We start from the raw sequence: 12021 nt of genomic DNA on the forward strand, positions 1-12021 counted from the left end.
CTGACAAAATTCATAATTCTTTTCATGAAGTCTTTTCATTTGCCACCATGGCTGCGAGGCCGCCATGGCGGCAAGTGAAACTCGCAAATTTTTATGTTGCCTGCTCATAAAAAAAAATTTGCATGTGTGTTTGAGTGAGAATTAACATGCTTTTTTGGCCAGTAAGTCTATAGCTGCTCATCTACAATTGTCAATTATTTAGTACATCACTTAATGCATACTTGATCTGCATTCCCCGAGAGCTGCATATTAACAAGGTTTTACTGTAATTATATTGGTGTCGAATTCTCCAGTTATTTGTATGGCAGCAGTGCCATAAAGTCTTGGGGCCTTTCATCTATGGGCACCGTGTTGCTGATCGTATAGCATGAGACTGTACATATTGAAAACTTAGGTGTGCAGCTACATTACTCCATATTTTTTCAAATGAATAAGAATAAATAAAGAAGGGCTGGCGGCAAAGCACAGCAAAGAGGTTGTGCTAGTCCTGTGTGATGCTGATATTACAGCCACGGTTGCAGAAACACATGCGTAGCATATTTAGGTGTTTCATAGTAATTCAAAGCATTTTTTATGCAAATAGAAGTGCAAAAGTAAAAGCTAAAGATGCCATCACATGAACATTTACTACTTTGAAATTATGTGTGGTATATCTGGTCTCTCAAGGCAAGTGCACTGCTGAACAATACTTTTTTCACTGCATTCATACTGACCTTGCACAGTTTTGCACAATATTTCTGCACGCATTCGTGCCTAATGCATTCTGCATTAAGCATGCACATATGCAGGGTACATGAAGTACACGTGTGCATGGGACCATAACCACGCAGGGCTTATCAGTGGAAAAAGAACTCACTTTAGACCCATTGACATATTTAATTTAAAATTTTTATTGATTATATTTCATTCTTAACATATTTGACATTGCCATTTTTATTAATTTAAAATAGTTCCAGGAATATAAAGCCAGTGCTTGTAGTCAATGACTGCCACCACTTGGATTGTGTTCTCTGCTGCTTTGCATAACAGTGCCTGTATGTCAGTCAGAAAAGTGGTTGGTTAAAGCTTGTTACACAACAGAGCAGCTAAAGCTACAGCTTTCAGGTAATGACCGATACACAGCACAGAGATCCTTTTACAGTGTCAAGAGTGTAAAGGCTAAATAAGTGCACTGCGTCTAGTTTTGTCAAGCTTAGCTTGTGGAAGCTTATGCCCATCACTGTGGGGCTGTGCATCAGTCATCACTGCAAACCCACTTAGCTTCTCCATTTAGTACTTCGTAAGTGCAAAAGCAGTGACAGAGCACAAGAGGAGACTTTTCTTACACTTTTGTCACTTGCTGTTGCCCATACTTTGGGTGGCCATAGTTACCTAAGTTATGTCGGTGTATACAATGCCTAATTGTCTTGACACGCTCTAGAGTGACACTTAGCTGAATACACACATGCTTTGCAGCTTTCCCAAGTGGTTTTGCCAATAAGAGTATCTCAAAAAAATTTTCAGACCGTAATACAGTATCAATACCTCAATCTTGCTGCTGTAGTGCTTCCTTGAGGAAGTGCAAGCATAAAACCTTTGGCAATGTTTTTGAAGTAGTGGTGTAGTGACCAAACAAGCAGAATGTTGGGTGGGCCATTATGAACACCTTGTGTATGAAGAGGCAAGGAGGCCTAAAATCAACAGGAATAACCAGTTTTGCCTGTGCAGTACGAGCCCAATGAATATTTACTGCCAAAATCTTCACTTCCGAGTGGAATTTACTAAAGTTTAGCAGAAGCTAGGAAGGCAAATATGTAAAACGGACTTAAATCTTGGCAAGAGTTGCAAGTATAGCAGAGAATTTAATACTGATGGGCAGGTAATGCAGAGGCGGTACATTTATTTAACCTTTTAATGGTGAGACATATGATTACCCAGAATTTTTTTTTTCTATCAAAATATACAAAATACGTCAAGAATAAGCATAATTGAAAAAAGATATTTAGCAAAATTTTTTCAGCAATAAGGGGAAAACCCTACTTGAGAAACTGGAAGTGGGGTTCACCCTAAGTCATCAGAGTCTTCGTTTTCAATTTGTATAGACAGCTCTCATCATATGTCAACCATAGGTGTACTTTTGATTTGCCTTGCATCGCATGTATGACACTACTGCAGCTAGATATCTTGCATCGGCCTGTCTCCTCTGAAGTTGCTTTCAAAAGACAGTGAGTCTCGTGCCAAACTACTTCTTCCTCATTGAGTGTTCCTGGCCTAAACCAACAAATGGTGCTCACTGCCTGCCATTCAGTATTGACCAAAGACATTTAGTGAGAAACTTCATGCTGAAACTCGGCAAAAAAAAAAATGTTTCTGGTATGTTGCCTGTAGGCAACACTCATCAATAAAGGGTTGGCAAGTAAAGGGTTAGCAAGCTGGCCCCATACCGTGGCTGCCAAGCTTGCTAACCCCTCTCAAATAAACAGTGTGAATGTTTGTTATGCAACACCTTATAGCAGCAAATGTGTGTTATTCCTGTGTTGTTCAGTGCAGAGACAGCTTAATTCTTGGCCAAATGCCTGTGTACCTACATTTATAGACCAGAACTGAGCTGTAGGCACGCCATGCTGCCTTGGATTTGGGCCAGGTTTTTGCTTAATATTTCTGTATTCGCACCATCCAGCTGCCAGTAGTGCAGTGTGTTTTTTGTGAGACATTCTCTGCTTATGCACTGGATGCACTAAATCTGGATTTTGTAGTGGTAAAGGTAGGCTTGATAAAATTTTTGAGAAAATGCATGGTATGGCTGCTAGGTTGGTTGTATGAAAAGAGAGCAAATCATGCCTGTAAATAAGCAAGATTGTATACACAGCTGCACTTTTAATATATTAAAACGATTCTAAACATTCACATTGACCAACTGTCAGTACTGTGTGTCATTCCTGTCTCATTCTGGATAGGCAAGGTGTTATTTTCTCTGTTTGGTTAATTTGCTGCAAATCATATTGACCGCAAAAAAGACGGGGACATAGGAAGAAAACACATAAACAAACACATAAACAGCTATGTCCCCGTCTTTTTTGCGGTCAATATGATTTGCAGTAAATACCAACTAGGCCAAACTGAAGTTCTTCTGGTTAATTTGCTGTTTTTGTGATCTTCAGCCGATTTTGGTGTTTCTGCAAAGAACAAGCATACACTACAGAAGCGAGATTCATTCATTGGCACACCATACTGGTAAGAAATCTTGCACTGTGGTGTTTTTAATGAATAAGGACAGTGGCCAAGTTAGCCAATGTTTCCAACTTTTGTCCTTGATAGGCCTTCAGTTGCATGCCATGAGTAAAGTATGCTTGGTGAAAAGTTATGTAAATTAGTGTTGCTCTTGATACTTCTGAACTAATCATTTCATCAGAAACAAAGCAGCAGTCATGCTTATTTTTAGGCTGCTAGATAAGGCTAGTGTGGATATGGCTAGTGCAACCTACCTATCAACTTGCGTTTCAGTTCCTGGAACTTGTCCAGTATTTCAACAAAAATCATATGTCCTAAACAGCCACCTGCTGAAATGGTGTTAATCCAATCGGAAAACCTTACGTAGCCCCTAAGTTGCTTTGGGATATGCAGTAGCACATTTTCTTAATTACCCTCTTCATTTTATTTTTTTTTTCTTCATTACGCCCTTATGCTTGTCACTGTTTTTTCCTTCCTAATACGCTTAAGATAAATCTAAAGTTTCATGCCTTAACACACTCTGGTTATTCAGGATGGCACCAGAAGTGGTCCTTTGCGAGACGTACCGGGACAATCCATACGACTACAAGGCTGACATTTGGAGTCTTGGCATTACCCTGATTGAGTTTGCACAGATGGAGCCTCCAAACAATGAAATGAATCCTATGAGAGTCTTGCTCAAGATCCAAAAGTCTGACCCACCAACCCTCGCCCAGCCTTCCAAGTGGTACGTCCATCACTAATGTCACGTAAGGGGTCAGACAAAAAATAAGAAATATGTTTATTCACAAAGTGAAAATAGGAAGCCACTGCCTTTTCCTACTTGCTATTTATTAATGCAGAAGTCATGGGTGTACCGTTTTCCGATATCGTAGTTTCTTGCTATGACCTGTCACAATCTTTATAAAGGTGCACTGAAGGTAAGGATTAAGTCAAGTTGAAGTGACAGATTGTTGTTCCAAAATGTTCAGAGCATCATTTTCACTGGGAACTGAGTTTTTTTAGCAAGACGTTAGCAAGAACATGTGGCAGGATTGGCACCACCACTGTGTAAATACTGAACCAGCTCTAACCTGTTATATTTAAGCGATTAGAATATAAATTTGACTACTGATAATCAAAAGGTACTTATGGTGTATTTTAGCATGAATAAAAATGTAGTTTCGCTAATTCTTATTAATTTTTGTGCTGTAGAACTTGCTTGCATTGCCATAAACAACTGTGTTAGTGCTACCTCTGGAAGCATGGGGTGCTCTCTGGCACCCTAGGGCCTCTGGGCAGCTATCTGGCATGCCATAGGCATTGGCACACACTAGAGCATGACATCCGAGTCAGCTGGTGCAGCACAGTATTTCTGTGCTGCATTGATGTGTGGTGGACTTACCTATACCCGTTTTCTTGGATGACCTGCCATATTCAGAAGAAATGCTGTTTTCAATAGTCATTTTTTTCCACTAGGTTTGTTCTTGGGGCAGAATAAATGCTGAGAGGTTTAAAGACCGTAATCTATCACTCTAGCTAGTTTTGACATTTTTGCCTTTAGTGTCCCTATAATATACATTTCCTGATTTTTATGTTTAAAAAAGTGCATCTCACAATTCCATGGTACATAGTTCTTATTCGATGGGTTCTACTTTTGGCAACCTCAAAGGGGAAGGAAACATATCCCAATTTTCTGTGGACCACTAGCCCTTAGTTGTTGAAGTTTGTAAGAATAGCTTTATACATGCCCATTTCCATAGACATGTGTCCATGCCCTGGATAAATTAATTCGTCTTTAAAAGCATGCATGCTTTTCTTTACGTTCAGATAAACAAAAAGGCAAGTGTACAACGCAGAAGGACAAATTTTAACAAGGTTTGTTGTAGCACAGGAAACTATCTTAATTTTTGTGGTACACCGTGTTGCAGTCAGGGTTCATATACCTCCATGAAATCCTTGAAAACCTTTCAATTTGGAAAAAAAAGATTCAAGGGCTCTCCAAACTCCTTGAAAGTATGTGTGCTCCTTGAATCCCTTGAGAAGTGAGGTTGGGGGCGACTTTTAAATATTCGAAGTAACAAACTCTGCATAGCGGCTACGTCATGGACCTTGTCTACTGGGAAACGATCATAGATATGTTTTCTTTTGAGAGTGTCACTAAACAATTGCAATGTGGCATGCCCACAGCCACGAATGACAGGCTTGTGTAAATAACCATTGTCATCGTGGACCTAGACAAAACCAAATCAAGCAACCAAGCTGACCCACCATTTTGTTTTGCACCAACACCAAAGCGGATAAACTACCTGTGCAATTAACTATTCGCTTAGATAGCATTAGCTTTCTCATAATTACTGATACTTTAACTTTAGGGGACTTGTATAACCAGGAGATAATGGCATTGTGACAACAACGCAAAAATATAAAAAATAAAAAGTTGCCAATCCCCTTCAGAGTGTTTAAGTAAAGTTTGCCTGTTGCATAAGGCCCTGCTGTATTATCAACATACCTTCTTTCCCCACAGAATGCTCCATCTTGAAGGATACATTTATAGCAGCAAGATCATGCTGAAGGTTCTCAAAGTGCCTCCAAAGTCCGCATGTAGCATGTCCAAGGGCTTCCGTGCATTTTCAGCGCATCTTAGGGAACCACCACTTCATTGCAGTCCATAGTAAGGACTGCGATGAAGGAAATGAAAGACTTCATTGAATGCAAAATTATACTCTTAAGTGCAAAATCTGATGATAAACATGTAGGAATGGAAACATTCTTGAAGCTTTCAAAATGCCTCCGAAGCCTGCATGTAGCACTTCCAAGTGTTCTTGTGCTTTTTAAGCAAGTCCTAAAAAAAACCACCGCTTTGTCGCAGTCTATAGTAAGGACTGCTCTTAAAGCGTGTTTTACCTGATTTCGTGTGTCAGAGGGGAGGCCATGTTTATTGTTCTGGTGTTCTGGTGTATGAACCAGCAACCACTTACTGCCTTCACATGGCTTGTCACTGTAAAAGGTCCATATAATATAGTTTGCAATCACTTTCCTAAACATATTCCAGAAGTCCATCTTACTGTTCCAAATAAATTTTTGGCTGCTGCAAAAGCTGCTCCGAAGTTGCATGGCTAAATAGCATCACTGATATTGCTAATAGAGGAATGAAACCTACATGTAACATGCAATGTACTAGTTGCAAATGTACTGGTCTTTCTTTACATAATGAAATATACAATTTCTTCTATACCACTGTGCCAAATTTTTGGGATAACTGGGAGAAAATGTTTCAATTGTGAATATATTTTTGAATACTCAACAAGTGCAATAAGCATGGTTTCATATTTCTACCACTATTCTATCCAGAGTTATGAAAGTTGAAAATTGTAACTTGTGAATGCAAATTCATTTTTTGCTTTAATTCCTCAAAATGGTTCAGGGTACAGAAACGTGGTACAATAGACTTGTTGCAGTCCTTACCATTAGATAAAAAATAATTATTAATTCAGATAAGGAGAGTAACTATGCCTTGGAAGATTACTGACGACCAAAAATTGAGAAAAGTGGAAAAATCTAATCGCCGTGGGGAAAAAAGCATTTCATTCTCCTATACACAGGAAATTTGGCAGGAAAGCAAGTGTTTTTGGCAGGAAAGCAAGCTAGAAAGATTCTTTCAAACGAGACCAAAATGGCATCGCTCTGATAGAGTTTTTTAATGGTGAATAGAAAAATTGGTCATTTTCCATTCACCATTCCATTAATTTTCCATTCAAAATGGTTCAATGGCAATGGAAAATGGGTCAAATGGATCAAAATGGGTCATCATCAGAGCTTTCATGGGCAAAACTGAGCATTTCGTAGAATAGAAACGTTTCTACTCTCTCTCTTTCTCTCTCTCTCTTCCAGCAGGTGTGCCAGAAAAATTACAAAAATGAAAAATTATTTTTTTGTGGTACTTCTGTCTCCAAGACCCATTCCCCTTTTACTTATCCTCCCCCCATCCGCCTCGCACTTTCATTTTTCTCCCAAAATTTTCGCTTTCAATGTTCCTAAGTATCAATGTTTTAAAGCGTGTTTTACCTGATTTCTTGTGTTTGCTCTGGTTGGCAGTGGTTGTTTTTGTTTTCACACCATGATTATACACTTTTAGTTCGATCTTAAAATAACAATAAATAGGAGTGTTATATAAACTGGCTTAGTAAATTGTGCTTATGCAGCAGCAAAAGATCACCCTTAGCCTGAGAGTAGGCTTGGTAAGCCAGAAAGGATGTAGAAATAAAAGCTGGGTGGTGACTAGTGATGCAAAACTATTTATAGCACTGTCAACACTATCAATAGTATAATCAATATTCAATTATAAGCCCCGAGCACGACCTACAGAGGTGCTGCAAACACTGCTCGCATGACGTCTGGGCAAGGACTCGCTCCAGTCATCTGCTACAGTTCAGGTGACGTTTGGGAATCTCCTGCATTCTTTGTTTGGTTTCACTTTCTATGCTAGATAAGTTATGGCATTCCTTTCAGATATATTTTTCATGTGTTTCCATTTCTAAAAAAAAATTACTATTAGCACTATTTTTATTATTAGAGCATGAGTTATGAGCTAACACTGCAATCGAGATTCTTCCAGCACCGTTTGCTCTTTGAACTACTTCCCGAAATTAGGCCACCTGTTGCCGACTTTAACCCTTTGAGGGTTGATTTTTTTTTTTGCAGATTCCAATGCGTCCAAGGGACCTATTTCGAATAAAATTTACCGTAAAGTGAGAAAAAATATTTTGTGTTGGTATATAGACCGTTTCATCGGGCGAGGAGGATAGGGCGCGCGGAGAGCCTTTCCTCCTCTCTGGCTTGGGCGATCCGGCGCGGCGCTGTTGAAAGTATTGCTGTCGCGTGCTGCGGAACGATTTGGAGATGTTTTAGATGGTACTTTGCGAAATTTAAGCCATGTCCGTTCATATAAGGTCGTCAGGGAAGCCTTTCGGTGCATCGGTAACTACAGTAGGCGGAAATATCTCTTGGGGGCGCAAACACGCGATGCGCATTGTCAGCCGTGGTGCGTTTATGAGTTGTGAACTCTTTTGCATATAATGGTTTTAATTCAACGAAGAGAAACGGCGCCTCTGTATAACTAGCATGAAATGGTAATTCTGCTCATTATCTGATCGCTTGGCATAGGGACTAAAACATAAGAGCGCATATGCTCGTGCACGGCCAACCTAAGGCAACCACGAAACATCTAAGTGGCAGGCGCTATCAAATATTTGTGATGCACAGGCATCGTTCTTGCGCATTTCAACTCAAGCAGGCTTCAAATTACCATATGTCTACGCTAGCCTTCCTGCATGAGGCCGATAGCGCTGCTCAACACAGCGATCACTGCGGTTGGAGAACCGGCACGATACATATGTAAGCTGTGCGCTTCGGCATTACCTTTTTGGCCTGCATACAGCCATAATATATGAGAGGGATCGCATAAAAAGAATGCGATGCCTATTTTTGAGGACAAAATTTCCGTAATACGTGTGAGTGCGTCGTAGAGAACGGAACGAACACAACCGAAAAAATAATTCGGTTATCATCCTCTTTCTCAAAAAAGCAAGAGAAAACGGGCTAACGCCGCAATAGGACCTCGCATAGTCACGCCGCACAACGTTTATAAATACCTAACCGCTGATGCCATATGCTTGGACTATGCGGTATATAGAACAAGTATATGTGTAGTCCAGCACCTACCACTGCTTAGGACGCTCGTGCAGTTCGTAAACAGTCCCTTTTCTGGACAAGCTTAATTGACTGTAAGGTGTGCTGGTATTACTTGCCAAAACTATTTTATTCAGGGGCGGAAACCTCATCCATCGAACCAAGTATTCACGCAATGTAACCTGCAGTGAACAGTTTGAAGGCTCGTAAAAGTATAACATCACAGCTCCTATCGTAGCAGACGCTGTTACGATCATCGCGTATGTTTCATGGCTCCTAGCAGCTAAGAAATAGAGGATAATACTACAATTACGTCACATTAGTGATTGGAACATTCAGAAATACACAATTGATCTCCGAGGCTGATTGTAGGCTCAAATACGCGTGCACACATCGCGCTGCGTGTTCCGTCCACCTCAACGCCAGCAGAAATTCCGGCCATTACGTCTTAAACCACTTCAGGACATTTCACAGAACCGTTTACCACGTAGAAGACGCATGTCATACTAAACAGACCGCACGACCGCGAAAACAAACGCCAGTACCTGCCGCCGAGCGTATACCTGCCATGCAAAAGACCGCTTTCACCCAAGCCACTATGGCGCTGCTCATAGGCGGCGCCACTGCGTTCACAATATGGCGGCGCCTACGAAAAAACGGTCTATATGTACTGTTTATTCATGAATAACAAAATAAAGAAAGTAATAATAATTAAAATTTTGATGCATTGTTTATGCATAAGGCTTAGAAAATGTGCACATGAGAAAATTTTGCCAGTGTCAAATGTTCCTGCTCTTACACTAATATTTACGTTCATAGTGTAATCGAAATGCGTAGGTGAGCACACGCAAGAAAACTGTGATTGTGTGCCCATCAGAAAAGCAAAACGTGTGACAAACTTCCGCTAATCTTCATCTTATCGCCAACCAGAGGCAATTCGTTTTCGCGAGTCTCCAAAAAAAGAAAAGGAAACGCATGCGCGGCAGCATACTTCCTATGCGCACCCTTGTGAGCACTAAACAAGCTAGAAACAGGTGGTCGCCCTTTGAGCGATTAGTAACAAGATAGCCATCAGTTTTGCGAGCGCAAGAAGCTGAAACTGCCCGCGGAACAAAAACCAAACCAATGCCCACCCGCGCCACTGCACGAGCGGTACCATACTGCCACGACCTTGACACAGCTGACAGCCACTCGGTGCAATTCGGTGCCACTAGGCTTGTTGGGTGGCTCCCAGAAGAAGACAACGATGAAGGTGCCAGATCAGCTATATATATAGACGTGCCAGTGCAAATTAGCTCTAAAACAAACAAACCGTACAACAAAAACCAAGAAAGGGAGGCGCAAGAAAACAATTACCTGTATTCCCACATTGTGGCAGCACATGCCAGAAAAGAAAAAGTTAGGAAATTGGCACGCGTTTTAAACGTACAGACGGTGCCATAAATATACGGCAACGACCATTTTGGACTTTTTCGCGGCGCTGTATATTTACGTCTGACTCTCAAAGGACTAAGCGGCGGCAATTTGAAGTGAAGCCAATTTAGGGCTTCACTTCAAGTATACGAAAAGGCATAGATCAGTATTTATTCCCTTTTCAGTGCTGTGCATTCAACTGAGTTTGGTTGCTTGATGAATAAGTTTTATGTTGGGTCTGTTTCAAAAGACTCGCACAGTTGCTCCGCTCATTTTTTGTGGCAAGATATGCTTCTATGGCTGTAGCCAGCAACAAGTCGAAGCCTCATTCATTAGTAATCTGGGACACATTGACGATATCAGCATTCACTGAAGGAGGTCAAAATCAATTCATAGGAGGCTTGTAGTGCTTTTATACGGTGGGCATGCTTTATAGACTGACCAAGCAAATAGTGCTCAGTTTGTACTTAAACCATATAGATTCGTTACATTAGGCTGCACAGTTTACATTGGTGTTACTCTTCAGGGCAGCATAAGCTGCGCTTAGGCACTCTGGTTGGTGCTGTGAAGGACTGCTTCATGGTTTCAATTCCAAGTGGTGAATGGATGGGTTTCCTGAGCAAATGTGGGCCTTGTCATTACGACAGTCGGTTCGTTTCATTGGCTGGATGAGTGTGCAATATTGTTGAATTGGGGGGAGGTTGCTGTAAGCCACTATAAAATATACTGCCACTTTTAATAGCTTGGCTCTCAATCTTAGTCATGAAACATTCCTTTCATTTGGTTGCTGTTCAAGTAGTCGTAAAGTTTATACTATATATGACTCGCAGCCACCTTAATAGCCATCAAAGATGCTTTGTCAGAGTGTGGCTGTTCTGGAGATTGGCGACAGTAGTAGCAAATTTGTCATACAAAATGCATACTTAACTCTCCTTTTTGCATCATTGCAGTGCCTGAAATTAACGAGAATAACTCGCCAGAGCAATAAGAAGCTTCATGAAAGCTTCGCAGGCAGTATTTGTCTTATATGCAGATTTATAATGTTGACAGCAAATACCAATATTCTGTTTAAAATATAATGTCTGCCATAACTAAGTAATAACGCAATGCTCATGTTTTGAGCAAAACATCATAAAAATTTTTGCATGCTGAATTTGCACGCATTCTTTTTCTATAAAATTTATGGACAGACACGACATACTTCTGCATTATGGTAAGAGCAGTAGACCCTTTCAACTCTACATAGCTTGTGATATCAAAGCCACAAATTTTCATGAGTCTCGTGCTTTCAAAAGTCAAGCCGCAGCAGCCAAAACATCCTTCAGTAGGTACGGTTGGCATGCGAATACTCCAATGCATGCATCAAGTGAATGCATGCACGTGGCAGTCGAGCGAGTCGGAGCAAGTGGTGTCCTTGCCGGGACGTTACTCATGAGAGGCCGCCACTACAACTCCTGCCCCCTAATTGATAGTAGTGCTATAGAGGTCACTTTTAATAGTACTGTTGAGAATGCAAAATTACACTATGTACCACATGTAAAAACTAACATAAACTTGAAAACGTTTCCCGGTTCTCGATTGCCGGCGCTGAGCATTTACTGATAGTCAGTTATAGTATAGAATTTCTGGTAATATCACTAGCCAAGAATTGCAAAACTATTTTTATCACTCTTAGTAGCAAACTATTTTAATACTATGAATAGTATTTTCTTACACTGTCAATAGTTT

At 40.6% G+C, this 12021-nt stretch overlaps 1 protein-coding gene across 1 annotated transcript in view; it reads left to right on the forward strand.

Annotated features, from left to right (window-relative positions):
• Slik (Sterile20-like kinase) overlaps nt 1–12021 on the forward strand; it is a 114259-nt gene that overhangs the window by 5091 nt on the left and 97147 nt on the right. The window contains exons 4-5 of the mRNA XM_065431175.2: nt 3141–3213; nt 3743–3937. Coding sequence (XP_065287247.1) covers nt 3141–3213; nt 3743–3937 — 268 coding nt within the window. The remainder of the gene's footprint in view (nt 1–3140; nt 3214–3742; nt 3938–12021) is intronic.

Source organism: Dermacentor albipictus, chromosome 1 (assembly GCF_038994185.2).
Source record: "Dermacentor albipictus isolate Rhodes 1998 colony chromosome 1, USDA_Dalb.pri_finalv2, whole genome shotgun sequence".
Lineage (NCBI taxonomy): Eukaryota > Metazoa > Arthropoda > Arachnida > Ixodida > Ixodidae > Dermacentor > Dermacentor albipictus.